The sequence below is a fragment of the Eptatretus burgeri genome, chromosome 13, assembly GCF_056783735.1.
Source record: "Eptatretus burgeri isolate ZD-2024b chromosome 13, Ebu_testis_v1, whole genome shotgun sequence".
NCBI classification, from domain to species: domain Eukaryota; kingdom Metazoa; phylum Chordata; class Myxini; order Myxiniformes; family Myxinidae; genus Eptatretus; species Eptatretus burgeri.
In genome coordinates this window covers 74,837,745-74,857,296 of record NC_140973.1, presented here as the reverse complement: position 1 = coordinate 74,857,296, position 19,552 = coordinate 74,837,745, and the positions used below count along the sequence as shown (strand labels likewise).

At 46.2% G+C, this 19,552-nt stretch overlaps 1 protein-coding gene across 1 annotated transcript in view; it reads left to right on the top strand.

Annotated features, from left to right (window-relative positions):
• Positions 1-19,552, top strand: part of LOC147014799 (spectrin beta chain, non-erythrocytic 1-like) — a 116,195-nt gene that overhangs the window by 12,956 nt on the left and 83,687 nt on the right. Inside the window, exons 5-7 of the mRNA XM_085853084.1 lie at positions 119-199; positions 317-432; positions 1,748-1,860. Coding sequence (XP_085709210.1) covers positions 119-199; positions 317-432; positions 1,748-1,860 — 310 coding nt within the window. The remainder of the gene's footprint in view (positions 1-118; positions 200-316; positions 433-1,747; positions 1,861-19,552) is intronic.

Below are 19,552 nucleotides of genomic sequence, written 5' to 3'. Positions count from 1 at the left end.
CGTGAAAAAAATTTCCACGTATGTTGGTTGTTGGTGCTAATTTTTCAGTTTCCCTTCCTGAATAATATAATGTAATAATGTGTTCGATTAGTTTGTTGAAAAAGGTCACTTGTCTCAGGTACAAACACGTGAACGTGCAGAATTTTACAACCAGCTGGCGTGACGGTATGGCCTTCAATGCGATAATACACAAGCACAGGTCAGCAAACTTTCCATCTGACAACCACGAACTGAGCACTTCCTTCTAACTTTCATTGCTCCACACATTGGTGTATAATTGCAAGTCACTGTGAGGCCTATATATTTTTGTTTTCAGGCCAGATTTAATAGATTACGACAAACTGGATGTCAACGATCCCCATGGTAACCTGCAGAAGGCGTTCTCTGTGGCTGAACAGGAGCTGGGTATCACCAAACTGTTGGACCCTGAAGGTTGGGATTTTAACTGGACACATCATGATACAATTAGAGACCAACGGATTTTCATCAATAATATGCTTTAATATGGATCAAAAAGGTTTGGGGAAACCGGTAACCTAGTTCTGCATCCAATGACTGGGAAACTTTGCTCCTGAAGTGGGAATATGTACCTCATTCACACCACAAGGTAATTTACTCCAAGGGGTATAATCATTCTGAGATGTTCTGAGTCATGAACACAGCTGACCATTTTCCCTTCTTCATGGGCTACGGTCAACATTATGTCGTAACTGGTATGTACACATGGTGAGCCATTGCAAGCCTGAGTTTCTACTATGACTTCACTGGCTTGTTTTTTGGCATGATCCCACTTTTCCTGTTGTGGTGTTGCATTTGCTTGCAATGAATTTTCTGCTTTTGTATCTTATTCCAACATTCGTTTGCAGAATGAAATGGTGAAATGCAACCGAACCCTTTTTTAATTCCTTAAACTTGAGGCCATTTCAATCAATATATTATTTTCCTGCTTGAAGCGCCAGCCAACCTTTCAATTAAAAAAGAGCATCAAGACAGTCTTCATTGTTTCTGACCTATATCTTTGGTTATTCAGGGTCCTGGAAGTGTGTGACAAAGGGCTTCTTCGTTCGTATGCACCACAAGACTGCGGGGGAACAACATTGGCTGAGGGTGTGACTGTGCTGCTGATCCAGTGTCCTCCACTGGTTAGGACAGCATTTTCGAATTTGTTCATGGTGCCAATGATAGCTCGTCTAATCTTTGCAAAGAACACCATGGGATCGACAACGTCCACCAATGAAGGCTGGCAAACGGGACTCCGAGCTTAATGTCCATCTCAGGGATAGCACACAATGAAGAATCACCCTGCCTGTCAAACACCAGGATGACAGTTTATATTTGGGTCAGGATTCAAACCCAGGCTCGACAGCTTCGAGATGAATGTGCATACCTCTCGGCCATCCTGTCAGCCCTGACAAAGGGCTAAGAATGTGATGATGTTACTCGGCTAACAAACTGCTCCACTTATTGGAATGGGATGGGAAAACATCCCACAGGAATACTTTGAAAGCCTCGCTGAAGGCGGGGTTTCCTTGTGGATGATGTGATTCAGGTGGGAGAAGGCGGTGCTTAAGCTGTTCTAGCAAAGGAACATTGTTTGGTGTGAATGAAGGAAGCATTGGTGTACCTTGAACACCAACTAAAGTTTTTATAAAGTATAATTTGTGGACATCAGTTGCACAGAGATCTTAAAGTCCATCTTATAAGGCAAAAATGTCACGGATTAATGTAGTTCATGCTCTGATTTCAGATGTTGCAGTCATGCACCCAGATGAGAAGTCAGTCATCACTTATGTCGTGACATTCTACCATTATTTTTCGAAGATGAAGGCTCTTGCAGTGGAGGGAAAGCGCATTGGAAAGGTAACCTGAGGCTTGAAGCTACACTGACATTGCCAATAAAGCCTTATGAGGAAACATGAAGTAACATTTAAGGAGATAAAAAGGAAGTGATGGGTAAAAGTAAAAAAGGGAAAGAAATTTTTTAAAAGCTGGAGTCATAGAGATGTACAAATGAAACTAAACAAACAGAAACAGACCACATAACCTATCTGTTTCTGTTTTTTTTTTTTGGGAAAAACCACAGTTTTCTCTGGAACCATGTAACCTATCGAAGCGAAACTTGGCTACTATAATCTACCCCCATGCCTGCATATAGGGTAAAAATTATGATGTCACAAGTCACATGGTTTGGAGGCCATCTTGGATAGAAAAACGCACCTTGTCCGATCAACACGAAACTTAACAAGCATTTATAATCCACTTCCCCATTAGATGGAGAATTTAAATATATGTTGTAATAGGTCACATGGTATGGCAGCCATATTGGATTGGAAATTAATAACTTTAAAAGTCTTCTCTGAAACGGCTGAACAGATCGAGGCGAAACTCCACATATATGACCGCCTCTCCATGACGAACAAAAAGTTCTCCCCCCCCCCCCTTTGATTTACGACACCGTTTGGAAGCCATATTGGATTGAAGGGAAAATATTAAATTAATGTTTACTCTGGAACTGCAACATCAATAAATGTGAAACTTCACAATTATAATCTAGCCGACATGTGAAATGTAGGTTTAAAATTTCAACCTGATTGGTCACAGGGTTTGGCAGCCAGAATTATTGAATTATTTGAATCTGAGAGCTTTTATATATTTTTTTTTCCAGAAGCCTCATTTCACTGCACCTGAATGCGTTTGAGGGGACAGGAATAGCAATTCAATTGATGCCGACAATGTCCCCAGGAAAAAGGGCTAACTGAATACGTAATAAATAGATTGAACACTTTGTGTTACTCGGTTCGTAACTTGTCAGTTCCACGCTGTATCGAAGCAGGGCTGTATTTATATCACTATTAAATAATGTTTTCTCTGGAACCACTGATCCTATCGAAGCAAAACTTTGCAACTATCATACAAGTCTCATGTTTTATCAAAGGCGGACATCTGGGTACCTGGTCATCACTGTTATAAAGTGGCAGTTCTAGTTATTATTATTGTTGTTATTTTTATTCAGTTTCCAAGCCGACAGGCATGGAACCCATTTGTTCTAGTTCAGATTATTATTCTATTTCCACCGATTTTTGTGAAACGACTTTTGAAAAAACTGATACAACTGGCTATGCCATCTGTGCATGTTTTAAGCACACCCTGATCATCGTAACAGATTTCGTTGAAAAAATTTTGTCCTCTATTGGTGGCCATCTTGGATTTTTTTTCACAAAACATAAAACGATCTTCTTCTCGAGAATTACTAAACCGATTGCCATTTAATTTGATGCCTGGTTTTGGCTAAATAGTTCGGGTGGTTGGTTTGGGATCCTATGGTCCTGAGTGCAAATCCTGCTCAGCCATTGAATTAGTACCAGGTGGACAACAGGTGGGGTTGTCTCAGCCTGTCATCGTTCTCAGGTTGGCAAAAAGAGTACCAACTTGCTGGGATGATGGAGCCATTTGAGTATCCTATATTAGAGCGGCAACCTGTCCAGGATTGTGTCCAATAGTTTTGGAGACTGCTTTGGCAGCATTGATGCTCTGTACAGAGTATCGTCTGTCCGGACGGACGGACGGATTTAATTTGGCAGAAAACATGCATCCCAAGAGGGTAGTGAAATGTGAGTTGAAGCTTCTACTCAAAAAACTTTTGAAGCTCACTATTGGTCGAATATGTGACGTAATCACAAAACACTGAAATTTAACAAAACCAAGTTGTGTACGATATGTAGTTTGGCTGATGCTGGATGGGCCACAAAAGGTAGCATACTGTCATGCCCAGGTCGATTAAGACCGACGTTGGACGGATCGGCCGAACTGGCTTTAACTCCCTCAGACCGCGTTCAATTAATGGTGGGTTTGCACACGCAAGAACGGATGAGAGATACGAGAACCTCAAGCTTTTGTGAAGCCAACATATTTATTCCTGAAACCAATCCAGATAACCAGGGGATGGTGATTGCAATGAAAGAAATATGATGGTGGGTTGGGAGGGAAGGAAGGGAATGCAATTGATAAATAATTTATTATGTGCAGTGAGGTAAAAATAAATCTAATGAGCCTCCTTCCGGACTCATTCACAGTTTGGGAGAGGGAACGAGAACTGAGTGGCTTATATCTGGGTTGTGGGGGTGATGCTGAAGCAGCCACAAACAGGCGGGATGAGCAGGTGATGAGGTGGTGAAGATAACGAACAAGCACCAGGCAGAGAAAACAGGGTGAAGGCAGGCAGGCAGGATGATCTCCAATCTCGCTATTCTCCTCAAAATCCACAATTTTTTTCAGACCAGCTCTCAGTCAGGCCAACTCTCCCCTCTCCCTGTTCTCCTCAGACCACAATCCTCCCTCCCACACTGAACCCGCACAATTTAGGCTCCTCCGCTGAGGCAACAAAAACACTGCCCCTTAGAGGCGATCCAGGCTCCACCCCCTGGGAGGCGATCCAGGCTCCAGCCCCTGGGAGGCGATCCAAGATTCCCTCCCCCCCCTTCTGTTGCCTGGCAGAGCCCCCATGCCACCTGGTCCCACCCAGTAGGACATTACAAGGGACATACATATAATTCCTCACCTTAATTGGTAATTAATTATTCATACGCACCATCCCCTGTATGGTGCACATTCAAACAAGACAATCCTTAAGCTAACGTTTCCCTACTTAATCACATTGAGATGGGCTATCTACTCGTACATGGACCACACTACTCTATACACTTCTATCTGTTCTCTAATTTCATGTCGAAACCCAAAACAAATGTAACAATACTTCACATATTTTTTCAATGGATTTGGGCTCCATTTTCCCATAAAAACATACGAATGGGGCTCCATGTGGGTGGCAGATTCGGACTGCTTGCTTGGAAGCCAACATCACTGTTTGTAGTTCTAGATATTGTTATGTTCATCATTATTATTAGGGCTTCAAGCCAAATGGCTGAAGCCCTATTGAATTCGTTAGTATTATTATTATTAAAGGCGTTTTTATGTTCTACTGACAAATTTTGTGGCGGATCTGGAGGGAAAACTGTTGGATGAAATTCAACGAAACTTAACACCATAATAACTCTCCACCTGAAGTTTATACTATGAAACATTTGATGACGTAGGTCACGTGGTATGGCGGCCATATTGGATTTTCTCCAAAACCTAAAAACATCTTCTTCTCCAGAACGGATAACACGACAGCCTCAAACTTTTGCACACATTTGCATTGTTCCATGGGAATGTTAAGTTGTTAATTTGGTCGAAATCGTTACATAAGTCATATGATTTAAAATGATGCCGATTCGCCTCATTAAATATGCAAAATATGCAAATGAGAGTTGAAAAAATTTAATGACAAATTTAGATAGCACATAAACAGGGGACTCCCAATATATTTATACTATGTCTGTATTTGACCCCAGTGAGCCCCCAGCGCCCCCCAAAGTTGAAAATCACCCATTTTTGAAATGTCATAAAATGAAAACTAAGCTGGATGAAATTCAATGAAACTTAAACACCTAATAACTCTCCAGCTGAAGTTTATACTTTGAAAATTTTGATGATGTAGGTCACGTGGTATGGCGGCCATATTGGATTTTCTCTAAAACCTAAAAACATCTTCTCCAGAACGCATAACCCAACAGCCTCAAGCTTTTGCACACATTTGCGATGTTCCATGTGAATATTAAGTTGTTAATTTGGTCAAAATCGTCACTAAATTTATATGATTAAAATTATGCCGATTCGCCTCATTAAATATGCAAAATAAGCAAATGAGAGTTGAAAAAAATCGAATGACGGATTTAGATAGGCCTTAAAGAGGGGACTCCAAATATGTTTACATTATGTCTGTATTTTACCCCAGTGAGGCCCCAGAGCCCCCCAAAGTTTAAACCACCCATTTTTGAAATGTCGTTAAATGAAAACAATGGTTGGATGAAATTCAATGAAACTTATCCATTTAATAACTCTCCACCTGAAGTTTATACTTTGAAAATTTTGATGACGTAGGTCACGTGGTATGGCGGCCATATTGGATTTTATCCAAAACCTAAAAACATCTTCTCCAGAAAGGGTAACCCGACAGCCTCAATCTTTTGCACACATTTCCGACGTTCCATAGGAATGTTAAGTTGTTAATTTGGTCGAACTCGTTACATAATTTATATGATTAAAATGATGCCGATTCTCCTCATTAAATATGCCAAATATGCAAATGAGAGTTGAAAAATTTTAATGACAGATTTAGATAGTTCATAAACAGGGGACTCCAAATATTGTATACTATGTCTGTATTTGACCCCAGTGAGGCCCCAGAGCCCCCAAAGTTTAAAATCACTCATTTTCGACATGTCGTAAAATGAAACCGAAAGAAGATAGAGCTATAGTGACTGCACATTCTGGAAGATCGTTTAACGTCCTATAAGTTCGCCATTTACATTAATATGCAAATCTGTAGTTATTGGACTTTTTTCGGGACTTGAAACTTTGTCCAGCCTCGATTTGTCCAATGTGAAGTTTCTTTCTTTATCATGTATTGCTATCGGCTTTACAGTCCTTCATTGATATAACATGAGGGACACCGTAGTAAGACCCCATTGCAGACTCAGTGCAAATTAAAGTCCTTTGACGTCAGATACACGGGTTGAAGCCCGGGATTACTGGTTTACCAGTTTTAATTATTATTATTATTATTATTATTATTACTCCACCACCGAAGGTGAAGGTTATGTTTTCACCACTTTCTGTCTGTTTTTCTGTTTGTTTGTGTGCAAGATATTTCAAAAAGTTGTGGACAGATCCAGATGAAATTTGGTGGGCAGGTTGGGTGTGTGACGATGACAAACTGATTCGATTTTTGTGAAGATGCGGATCCGTATCCCACTACTAGAATTTTAAAAGTGATTCTTCACCATTGAGAGATCGGGATGAACTCGTATATGTATGTATATGTACATATGTATATATATATGTATATATATATATATATATATATATATATATATATATATATATATATATATATATATATATATATATATGTATATATGTATATATGGTACGCTATCTCAAAAAGTTTGGAAGGATTCGGATGAAACTCGGTAAACAGGTTGGGTGTGTGACCACGACGAATTGATTTGATTTTGGTGAAGATCCGAATCCCGATCTGGATACGAGAATTATTTAATTGCCAAAGTGATTATTCACCATTGAGAGAGAGGGCCAAAAACGATATGTCGCATGATATTTCAAAAATGTATTGGGCCCGATATGTTCTCGTGGATCAGGCATTACATGACTGAGGTATGCGCTGTACCGAGTACCCTTCTCATTATTATTGTAACTGTGCTGTATCACCTGATTGGGTTTTCGTATATCATGACTCGCCCGCTAGGGGTGGCAGGAATGTTCATCCGGACGTGCAATAAAGCGGAGTTGATGCTAACACTCTTGCTTCTCGTGTTCCACTGCACCTCGTACACTCTAGTTGGCTGATGAGGATGGTTGAAAACGGACATGTGCCCGTTTTCGTCGGAGACAACTTCGAATTGTTTTCGGAGCAATTGGGATGCTATTTCCACACGAATGATGTGGTCGACGAGAGCAAACAGAAGTCGATCTTGCTCGCCTCACTTTCGGCAGAGCATTATCGACTGCTGAGTGATTTGGTGGCGCCGGACAAGCCCCGTGATGACGGGCTGTTTTTTCGGGACATTGTGGAGAAGATGAAAGCACAGATGGCGCCGGAGAAGTCATTACAGCTCGCTCGATACCAGTTCGATCTCCTCTCGAAAGGTGCAGAGGAGCGCGTCGCTGATTTCGTGGCGCGAGTGAAGCATTCTTCCGTGGCATGCAAGTTCACGGCGGGGGAGCGTCCAGCTCAGCTCAGAGATCGTTTTATTGCTGGTTTACAAGATGCGAAGATGGTTTCGGCGGTTCTACGGCTGAAGGGTGAAGCCATTACATTCGACTCGGCGGTCAGCACGGCTACAGCGGTCGAGCAAACTCGCGGAGATGTTCGGGCCATCACCGGCCACGCGGGGTCGCGAGCACCCCGGGACGCGCGCACGACCTTCGGTACGGGTCAGACATCGCCGCGCGACCGCACGTGCGACGAGGTGACCCCGCGGATGTGTTTGGGATGCGGAGGTCGACACCTGTGCCGTGCGTGCCCGTATAAAGGCACCGTGTGTTTAAATTGTCACAAGGTGGGTCATCTGAAGCGTGTGTGCCGTGGGGCGCCGGCCACCGTTAAGGTCATGGACGGCGATGGGCGAGGCGACCCGGGGCGGAACCGGCGGCCGTTGTTGAGCCTGTTTTCAATTGGCCCGGCGGCGGCGCGCCCGATGACGGTGGAAATCGAAGTGAACAAAACGCCGATCACGTTCCAGGTCGATACGGGAGCGGCTGTGTCGATCATCGGCGAACAGACCGCGTGTAGACTCAATGGCCTGAAGCTTATCAGGTCAAACCTCACGCTGTTTACGTACACCCGCGAGAAGATAACGCCAGTCGGGATGGCAGACGTGTCTGTGCGGTACCAAGGCCAGGTCACCACGCTTCCATTGTACGTCGTGCGGGGGAGGGGACCGTCTCTCCTCGGCCGAGATTGGCTGTCCCGCATCAGGCTTGACTGGGCCGCAGTTCACCTGGTGCAACCCGTGCCGAGCCGGTGGGAGGATCAGTTGGAGAAGATTCTTCAAAGACATCAAGGTTTGTTTTGTGACGACCTTGGGAAACTCAAGGGCGTGGAGGCAAAGCTCTTCCTGAAGGAGGGGGTGGTTCCTCGATTTTGTAAACCACGTCCGGTGCCGTATGCCCTGCGGGACAAGGTCAAGCGTGAACTGGATAGGCTGGAGGCCTGTGGAGTGATCGAACGGGTGTCGTATTCAGATTGGGCCACCCCGGTTGTCACGGTGCTGAAACGGAATGGAGATGTCCGATTGTGTGGGGACTTCAAATCCACGGTTAACCCGGAGCTCAGCGTGGAGCAATATCCACTGCCATCAATCGATGAAATATATGTGCGATTGGCGGGGAGTCGATACTTCACGAAGCTAGACCTGCGTGATGCATATTTTCACCTTGCGATGGATCCCGGGAGTAGCGAGCTTTTGACAATCAACACGTGTCAAGGGCTCTATCGATATACCCGACTCTGTTTTGGGATTCCTTCAGCCCCAGCCTTGTGGCAGAAAGCCATGGATCAGGTTTGCATTGGCCTGCCCGCTCAGACCTACCTGAACGATGTGCTCATTGCGGGGGAAACAGCGGACGAGCACCTTGCAAACATTGCCCAAGTGCTGACAAAGCTAGAAGCGTGCGGCCTGCGCTTGAACAGGGACAAGTGCGCATTCTTCAAGCAGCGCTTTGAATACCTCGGGCACATCATCACGCCGGAGGGGCTGTTTGAAAGGTCCTCGGAAGGTGGAGGCAATTCAACACATGCCACCGCCTCGCGACAAGACGCAGCTGCGCTCGTTCATTGGTATGGCCCAGTATTACCAAAGGTTCGTGCGCGGGCTCAGCTCACAACTTGCGCCGTTAACACGGTTGCTCAGGAAGGACGAGCGCTGGGCTTGGGGGCCTGCACACCAGGCGTCGTTCGACCGCGTCAAGCGGCGGCTCACAGAGGATACTGTCCTCGTGCACTACGACCCTGCGCGTCCGCTCTTATTGGCATGCAACAGCCCTGCATATGGCATCGGGGCAGTGCTCTCCCACAGGATGGACAATGGTTCCGAGCGGCCTGTTTGTTTTGCATCCCGGACCCTGTCCGCAGCAGAGCGGAAATATGCCCAGATCGAGCGCGAGGCTCTCAGCCTCGTCTGCGGTGTGCGGAGGTTTCATCAATACCTGCTGGGGCGGCATTTCACTCTGCAGACGGATCACAAACCGCTTCAATTCATCCTGAGACCCGAACGCGGGGTACCAGTGGTAGCGGCCGCGAAAATACAGCGGTGGTGTCTGTTTCTTGGTGCTTATGATTTTGATATTCAGTTCCGAAGCACCGAGAAGCATGCTAACTGCGACGGGTTCTCACGCTTGCTGTGTGCAGAGGGTCCAGCTGCGTCTGAGTCGGCCGACCGGGTCGATGTGTTCGCGCTGGGCCAGGTCCAAAGCGGGCCGATCATGGCCAGTCAGGTCGCGGCGGAATCGGCTTGTGATCTGGTGCTCGCCCGTGTCGTCCAGGCGATTTCTACGGGGAATTGGAGCGATCTACTTTCGACACCGGCATTTCAACCTTTCACGTCGCGCGCATCGGAGCTGTCGTTGGTCCAACGGTGCGTTATGTGGGGAATGAGGACGGTGATTCCACCGAAGTTCAGGCAGCGGCGTTTGGAAGAACTGCATGTCAGTCACCTTGGCGTCGTGAAGACCAAGAGTCTTGCTCGTAGCCTGTTGTGGTGACTGGGGTTGGACAAAGACATTGAGCAGTTGGTTAAGCGTTGCGCCACGTGTCAAACAGATGCTGATAACCCGCGTCGAGCTTCGGGACTATGGCCTACCCCAGACAGAGCCTGGCAGAGGGTCCATGTAGATTTTGCGGGGCTGGTTAATGAAAAAAATGTTTTTGATTGTGATCGATGCATTCTCTAAATGGCCAGAGGTTGTAGTAATGCAGCATACATCAGCAAACATTACAGTTGAGAAACTGCGGACGATCTTTGCTAATAAAGGATTACCGGAGATCCTGGTCTCTGATAACGGTCCGCAGTTCATCGCAGGTGTATTTGATGAGTTTATGCGTCAAAATGGTATTCGACATCTAAGGTCCGCACCGCATCATCCTGAGACGAATGGGCAGGCTGAGTCGTTTAAGATGTTGAAACGGGCTTTGTGCAGGGGGGGGGGGGGTGTTGCACCTGTGCAGACAGTGGTTGATGTCTTTTTGCTCCATTACAGGAACGCGATTCATCCTGTCATGGGTGATTCGCCTGCCATTCGTCTCTAGGAACGGGCATTGCGGTCCAGACTGGATTTGCTGCGACCTGGACGGTCGTGGATTGGGGCGGTGTCGCGTCCGACGCTGCTGCGCAGTTTCGATGTGGGGCAGCGGGTAATGGTGCGCGATTATTTCCACAGTTCCAAATGGGTGCCGGCTGTGGTCTCAGTGGTACTGGGGCCGGCGAATTGCATGGTGCGGACTGATGGTGGGGAGGTGTGGAAGCGGCACGTGGACCAAATGCATGATCGCTGTTCAGCGTAAACCCCCCCCCACACCCCCCGGGCCGAGTGATGTGGGACCCCCACCTGTAGTGTCGCCGTGGCCAGACGTTGTATCGCCAGGGCCGGATGTGCCGACGCCCAGGGGGTCTTCGCCTGATTCTGTCCTGCCCGGGGACGTCGGGCAGGCTGGTCGGCCGGGGGCAGTTGTTATTGCGGATGGCGCGAGTCTGGCGAGGGTGTCACCTCGACCGAGCCGGGAGGCGTCTGAGCCTGGGCTGTCTGGCAGTGCTGCCCGTCCGAGGCGGGTCAGGGTACGGCCGAGGTACTTGGAGGATTATGAGTGTTGATTGGTTTCGGGTGGTCATGTTATGATTGTCCTTTCATCATTTGACTTGTCATTTTACGAGGGGAGGAGTGTGCTGTATCACGTGATTGGGTTTTCGTATATCATGACTCGCCCGCTAGGGGTGGCAGGAATGTTCATCCGGACGCGCAATAAAGCGGAGTTGATGCTAACACTCTTGCTTCTCATGTTCCACTGCACCTCGTACACCATAGTAACGAGAAACACCCACTCCCTCTGTGAGTTGCAAGGGGGTGGGACTTTAAGTTGGAGGTGGCCATTTCAACTTGGTAGAACATTAACCCCAAAACACCCCAAGTACAACCACCAAGTGTCAAAGGCATTTCGTCCAACAAACAATCAAACAAACACACATATGTTCCGATACAGTCCCACCACATCCATGATGACGACATTGACTTGACAGAAGTAAATAGACGCCATGATTTTAAAATAATTTATTTATTGACCATTTGAAGTATGTTTGATCCATTTGAATACATACACTAGTACTTTGTAGACTTGCCATTTGAGATTTCAATACTTTTACTCTTTCAGGCGTAGAACAAATGAGTTCTGAAAAATTCTCTTGTGGGATTTCTGCCCAGGCTTCACACAAACGGATTAGCAATTCTGCCCGTGATGTTGATTTCCTGGACATTTTCCGCACAGCTCGATCCAATATGGCTCATAGGTGTTCAATGGGATTCATGTCAGGAGACTGGCGTGGCCATGGAAGTCGCTTGATTCCGTTTCTGTCCTGCCATCCTTTGGTATTTTTTGCGGTGTTGTATGGAGCTCCATCTTCCATGAACAGAGTGTTGTTTTTGACCATCTGACGAGTGGAGAAGACGGGAAGAAGTCCATCCTCAGGGATAAAAATGTGTGTCGTAGTGTTGATGTTGCCAACACACTCCACAAGCTCTGACCGACCAGCGTTCCAGATTGCTCCCCACACCATCACTGAAAAACCACCGTGTTTGACAGTTGGCTGCAATCGGTTCAAAGAAAACTCTTGACTGGGAAGTCTCCAGACCCTTACGCGTTCACTGTCAGAAAATTGAGCAAACTGGGACTCATCTGAAAAAAAATTAGTTTGCCAAAACACAAAGGGTCTGGTGGCCATTTCGTCAGCCCACTTCTTTCTTCTTTGAATGTTGGCTGGTCAAAGAAGAGGTTTTTCTCCTTGCTGCTCTCCCATAGTAGCCTAGTTGATGAAGGTACCGCACAGCAGTTCTTGAGCTAACTTGGACCTCCTCTGCAACATCTGCTTCCTTGCAACGGGGAGTTTTCTCGATGGACCGTTTGACAGCTCGAAGACACTTTCTGTGAGGGCCCAGGTCGACCATAACGAGAAGCTGTGGATTCCTTGCCTTCGCTGGTGAATTGCACAATCACCCGATTGACCGTAGAAAGTGGAATGCTAAGGTTCTGAGCTATCTGATGCTGGCTGACTCCACTTTCCGATTGGCCAACAATTCGTCCTCTGAAAATCGCATCGTTTGTGTGCTCCCTCGGTTCGAGGCATAGTTAATTGTCATACAAGACCCAGGAACTCGTTTCTGCAATTAATAGTCGAATATTAGTACAAATCACTGAGTAAAACTACGTTATACAGATGAAATGAAGAAATTTAAGTTGTTTATTTACTTCTATCATGTCTCTGTACAGTTTTCAATATGCGCTCACACAGAGAATTGGGATATTTTCGAATGATTTGTACAACTTCTATCCATCGGGATCATACTCTGTACACAGTGTCAGTGCTGCCGAAACAGTCTCCTGGGCTATTGGGCACAATCCTGGACGGGTCACCACTCGAACACAGGATACTCAAATGGTTCAATCATCCCAGCAAGCTGGTACTCATTTTGCTGACCTCAGAAGGATGACAGGCTGAATCAACCCCACCTGTTATTAATTCAACAGCCAGGTGGGATTTGAACTCAGGACCCAATGATCCCAAGCCCACCACCCTAACCATTAAGACAACACCGGGCATATTAAATTTCTCAGAGTTTATTTGTTTATTTTTTTCATGATAACATCCCATTTTCAAATTATTTTGTCCAGCTGTGCAGGTGTGCATGAGCAGGTATGACAACTCATTCACTTACATACCCGGACACACACAAGGAACTTTGGCACAGGAGGAGACCATTCTGCCCATCATACATGTGCTGCACTATTCCTGCACAACTGCTGAAGAGTTGTGGAGTGCATTCAAGACCACCATCCTTGATATTGCCGGTGGATGTCTTGATAACTCGCAGTAGGGTGAAGAAGAATTTTGTCTCAAGGGACACTGGATACCATTGACCAGAGTTGCAGAGCCAGGCTTAATAGCAGGACTGAGCTATTCAGGGAGTTGAAGAACAAAAGTGTACGTGTGCTAAGGGCGGACAAGGAGGCCTGTGTGCGAGGAATCTGTGAGGGGGTAGAGCATCACCTATGATTAAGTGATTATTGTCCAGTTTACAGGGGGATTTGCGCATTGTGTTCCTCCAAGCTCAGCCCTCAGTGTACTGTAGTTAGAGTGGAGGGTGGTCGGCTCTTAACAGAGGGGTCCGAAGTGAAGGCCCGCTGGGCCGGTTACTTTGAGCGGCTGTACCAGGCTGATCCACCAGCTGTTGAGTTGGATGTCAGGGGTGTTACAATCCCTTTTGCTGATCCTCCAATCAACTGTGATCCACCTTCATCTTTGGAAATGCAGGCTGCAGTGATTGGTTGAAATGGGTGAAAGCTCCTGGGATTTGTGGCATCCATGCTGAACTTCTCAAGGCTGGTGGAAATGCTGCACTCGTGTCTTTGCATGCAGTTCTGTGCTCTGCATGGAACACAGGCATCACCCCAACTGACTGGAAGAAGGGCCTTGTTGTCCTTCTCTGGAAAGGGAAGGGTGATTGCCAGGACTGAAACAACTACTGAGGGGTGACGCTGCTCTCAATGCCGGGCAAGGTCTTTGCACAGCTAATTCTTGATAGGGTTCACCACCATCTGCTTGAGCACCAGCATCCAGTGCAGTCAGGCTTTACACCAAAGAGATCAACGATTGACCGTGTCCTTTCCATTCGGGTCCTCATCGCAGACGCAGACTAGAGTTTCGACAGGGGCTGCTTGCAGCCTATGTTGGTCTCCACAAAACGTTTGATTCAGTGAATCGGGATGCCCTCTTAAGGATTCTCGGTCTTCGTGAGGTGCCACCAAAACTGATCAATCTGATGTGTGAACTATACTCAGGGACTGAGAATGCTGGCGGATGTGGTGATACCATCTCTGACTTATTTCCAGTTGTTACTGGAGTTCGTCAGGGGGTGTGTACTGGTCCTGGGTCTAAACTAAGATTCAGGCTTTCAATGACATCTTGGAAGCTGCTATCTTGTCTGTACCTGTTTGTGGTCTGGATGTTGAGGTCATGGAGAGATTTACTTACCTTGGCAGTGATATTTATGTCTCTGCTGGCTGTGAGCCTGAGTCCAGTAGATGTCTGAGTCGGGCCTGGGGAGTCATGGATTCACTGGATCATGTTGTGTGGCACTGTTGGTACCTGTGCAGGAGGATGAAAGTCTGAGTCTTCAGGTCCTTTGTGCTTCCAGTCTTGCTCTGCAGATGTGAGACTTGGAGTCTGCAAAGAATCTGAGACGGAGACTTGATTCCTTTAGTACCAGGTCTTTTCGGATTGCTTGGCTATCGCTGGTCGGACTTTGTGTCCATCGAGCGGTTGCTGAGAGAGCCTTAAATGAGATTTGTTACCTGCATAGTCCGTCAGTATCAGCTGCGGCTGTATGGACATGTGGCTCGTTTTCCTGCTGCTGATCCTACTCACCAGATTCTCTCAGCGAGGGATCCTTGTGAGTGGAGGAGGCCAATGGGCCGACCACGTACCTCAAGGTTGCAGCAGGTTGATCGGCATCTCATGGAGATGTGGATGAGCTGGGCATCTTCCTGGGTTATGTCCAGACAGAGGCCCTTGGAGTACCAGCGGAAAATGGATGCAGCGACACGCTGCTCTGGCACACGCTCCCATACCTGACCCTGACCTGACTATTCCTAGTATCTTCAGCCATCAACACACAAGCCAATATCCCTCACCCTCTATCTCCAATGCATCCAGGTACCTATCTAAATTGCCATTTGAACTTGTCCACCCCCCTCCACTGTCACTACCTTTCTGGGAAGACCATTCCATGCCCCACCACTCTCTGTCTGAAAGACCTCTGTCTTAAAACTGTCTGAACTCTCATCTTCTTTAACCTCAAGCTGTGGGCCATGGTCCTAACACTGTCCACCGTGTTGAAAAAGTCCACTGCACCTACCTTGTCCACATCCTTCATTATGTTAAATATCTCTATCAGATCCCCTCGTAATCATCTCTTTTTCAATGTGTAAAGTCCTGTCTCCTTCAACGTTCTTCGTAACTTAGTCTAGCTAGGCCCGGAATCAATATAGTCGCTCTACCCTGTACCCCCTCTCTGGAAGTTATGTCCTTCCTCAGATGTGGTGACCAAAACTGTACACTATTCTTGATAAAGCCCTCACTAAATTCCTTTACAGTATGACAGTGGCTATTTTGATTTATGATTTATCCCCCTGCAAATATAACCTGAAGCCCCGTTTGCTCTAACTATAGCTGCTGATGCTGTGTTGCGTGTTTATCCCTGTATCTTTACCACCTCTCGATCCTTCTTCTGTGTGACATACTCCAAAACTGTCCCTTACATCACGTAATCTCTATTTTCATTATTCTTACTCATCTCCAGCACCTTACAATTCTTGATGTTAAACTGCATCTGCCAATCATTTGCCTAATCTACGAAAGTATCTTGACTTTCCTGAATCTGATTACCCCTCTCTGCTATCTACCTTACCTCTGAGCTTTGTGCCAACTGCAAATTTCATAAGCTGACTCTCAGCATCATTATCCAAATCGTTCATGTAAATTATGAATAATAATGGTTCATGTACAGACCCCTGAGGTCTACCCCACTACGGTATTTGCATCCTCTTGCCAGATATCCTCACACTCACAACCACCCTCTGCTTCCTATCAATAATCCAGTTTCCAATCCAGTTAGCTCCTCTACCAGCCATACCACAAGCCCTCACCTTAGCTACCAACTTCCGATGTGGGATCTTATCAAATGCCTTATGAATGTCAATGCATGATATCCACTGCACTTCCCTCAACCACCCAATCAGAAACTACTTTCTGAAACTCCGATAAATATGTTCAACAAGACTTTCCTTTGGTAAATCTTTGCTGATTACCTTTAATTAGTTTGAAATTATTGAAATGTTTCCGTGTCTGATCTCTAATTAATGTCTCCAACACTTTTCCCACAACTGAAGTCAAGCCACAAGGTCTCTAGTTCCCCAATTATTCTCTGGAAGCTTTCTTAAGTGATGGTGTTGCATCTGCTATTCTCCAATCACCATGGCCCTGTTCTGACTCCAATAAGCTGTTGAGGATATCCACTAAGATCACGCTTATCTGCTTTGCCATATCATGTATTACTCTTGGATGCATGTTATCCAGCCCTGGAGCTTTATCATCCCTTAGTTTTTTCTAGCTGTTTCATCGCTTCATCTACTCGTACTTGGATCTCCTCGAAAAGCCCTTGCTCACCCCGAGATAGATACTCTGCTATTGGAAGTTCCCCTGATTGTTCTTGTGTAAATGTAGAAGTAAAAATAACAATTTCATAAGCTCGCCATCTCACCCTTATCATCAGCCAATTCTCCTGTGCTATTTCTCAATGGGCCCACACTCTTCTTTACCCTTTCCTTACCTCTGTATACTTAAGGAATGTCTTGCTGTTTTGTTTAAATATCTTGGCTATGTAATTTTCATATTCTCTTTTCGCCTGCCGAGTTATTTTCTTAACTAGTTTTTGTTTCCTCCTATACTGATGCGAGTCCGACTTTTGTCCTTTTGTTTAATACCTAAAAATGCTTTCTGCTTATCCTTAATAGTAGATTTACCTGGCATTGTACAGGAAGAGAAACGTGAATAAGTAACACTTTGTAGCCAAAGGAAATTTGAAAATTGTAATACCCTCTGTCACCACTAGGTGGTGCTACACGGTACACATTTACATTATGAATTTATGTCCCCCCTTGCCCCCCCCCACACCCCAGTGTAAGACTGCGGCCACATAGCCTACGCTATCCCCCGCAAAAAGCTGTATTCGTACCCTGAGTTTTGAGTTTGTAACTTAAAATATGTGGCCATGCATAGAACACAGACAAACAAAGAGAGAAAGAATTTGCCTTTGATAGGTTTCGATTACACTGCTTACCTTCCTGCTCAACCACCCTGGTCACTTTTCTGCCTCTACCTCAACATCCATCCATTGGGACCATACTCTGTGCAGAGCATTGGTGGTGCCTCAGCAGTCTCCTTGGCTATTGGGCACAATCCTGGACAGGCCACCACTCCACCACAGAATACCAGCAAGCTGGTACTCATTTTGCCGACCTCAGAAAGATGACAGGCAGAGTCAACCCCACCTGGTATTAATTCACCAGCCAAGGGGGATTTGAACACAGGATCCTAGGATTCCCCAGGATCCCCTAGGATCCCAAGCCCACCACCCGAGCCATTAAGCCAACACATATAACCATATAACTCTACACCTCACTGGAATATACCGACTCTGCACCGTACACATTTGCTCCTTAAAGTTTGCGCATTTCTCTGATGCAGACCACCCATTCATTAACTAAAATCCTCCATATCTCTTTGCTGATGACTCCACCCTCTGCTGTACCATCGGTCATCCCTCAGACCGGCAAGCAGCAGCTTCTTCGCTCACTGCATATCTTGATAAAATCACAAACTGGTCCAACACGTGGAACATGTCTTTCAATCCGGACAAATCTCACACTCTCACTATGTCTCTTCGAAAGGACCGTTTAGAAAACCCCCCCATCCACTTTCTCAACAATCCTCTGGAAGAAGTCCTTTCTTTCAAGCTTCTGGGACTTACTATCTGCCATGACCTTTCCTGGTAAAGCCACATTTCAAACCTCGCCTCCAAAGTCAGTCGCCGACTGGGAATCCTCCATCGTGCAAAGTCCTTCCTCGGCCCTTCTGAGCTCCTGACCACTTACAAAGCTTTTGTCCGTAGCCTGATGGAGTATTGCTCTCCCCTCTGGGCTGGTGCTCCTGTCTCCCACCTTTCTCGGCTTCATGCTGTAGAAACCAGGGCATTTCGGATCATCGGCATCTCCCGCAATGAGGCTGAGTCTTTGGGCCTCTCACTCAATCAACGCAGGTTGGTCGGTGGTCTTTCTATCTTCTACCGTCTCCTCTCCAGCCTTGCCCCCATGCTCTCTTTGCGATTTGTCCCCACCACATTTCCTCAGGGTGCTCAAGGTCAGCCAACAACCTCCTTCTAGTAAAAATACCAAAATCATGAATCACTGCTCACCTTTACTCTTTCATTCCTTTTTTTTTCCCGCCTTTGGAATAAACTACCTCACTCTATTCTTTCCCATTCTTCCCTCCAGGCTTTCAAAACAGCTGTTCACCACCACCTCTTATCATCCCCCATCCAAATCCTCGATCTTTTCTACCCCCGATAATCCACCCAAGCCCACTTCCTTCAAATTCCCTGCTTTCCTTCCTGAAAGTCCCTGTAATGTCCATCTTCTCTTCGCCATGTTCCCTGTCCCATCCCTCTCCCCTCCACAGATCTCCTAATGTCTCTGTTCCCCACTGTTTTGTCCTTCCCACTCCCGCCCCTCTTGTCTCATGCCCCCCTTTATGTGCGTTGTGCGTTATCTCTCACACGAGCCTCGACAAGGTATACAAAAAAAAAAAAATAAACTTTGTCCAATGTAAAGCTCCCAAATCACCTTGCACACCCTCAATGTTTGCCATTCTAAAATTTAACAATCTTACACCACTACCCCAAACTTCACATCTCAATAATAGTCGCGCTTATTACATTGTGGTCGCTTGTCCCCAAATGTCATCCTACCTCTGCCTCCACCACCATGTAGGGATCATTCCTTAAAAGGAGGTCTAACACAGCACCCCCCTCCCTCGTGGGCTTATCGAAA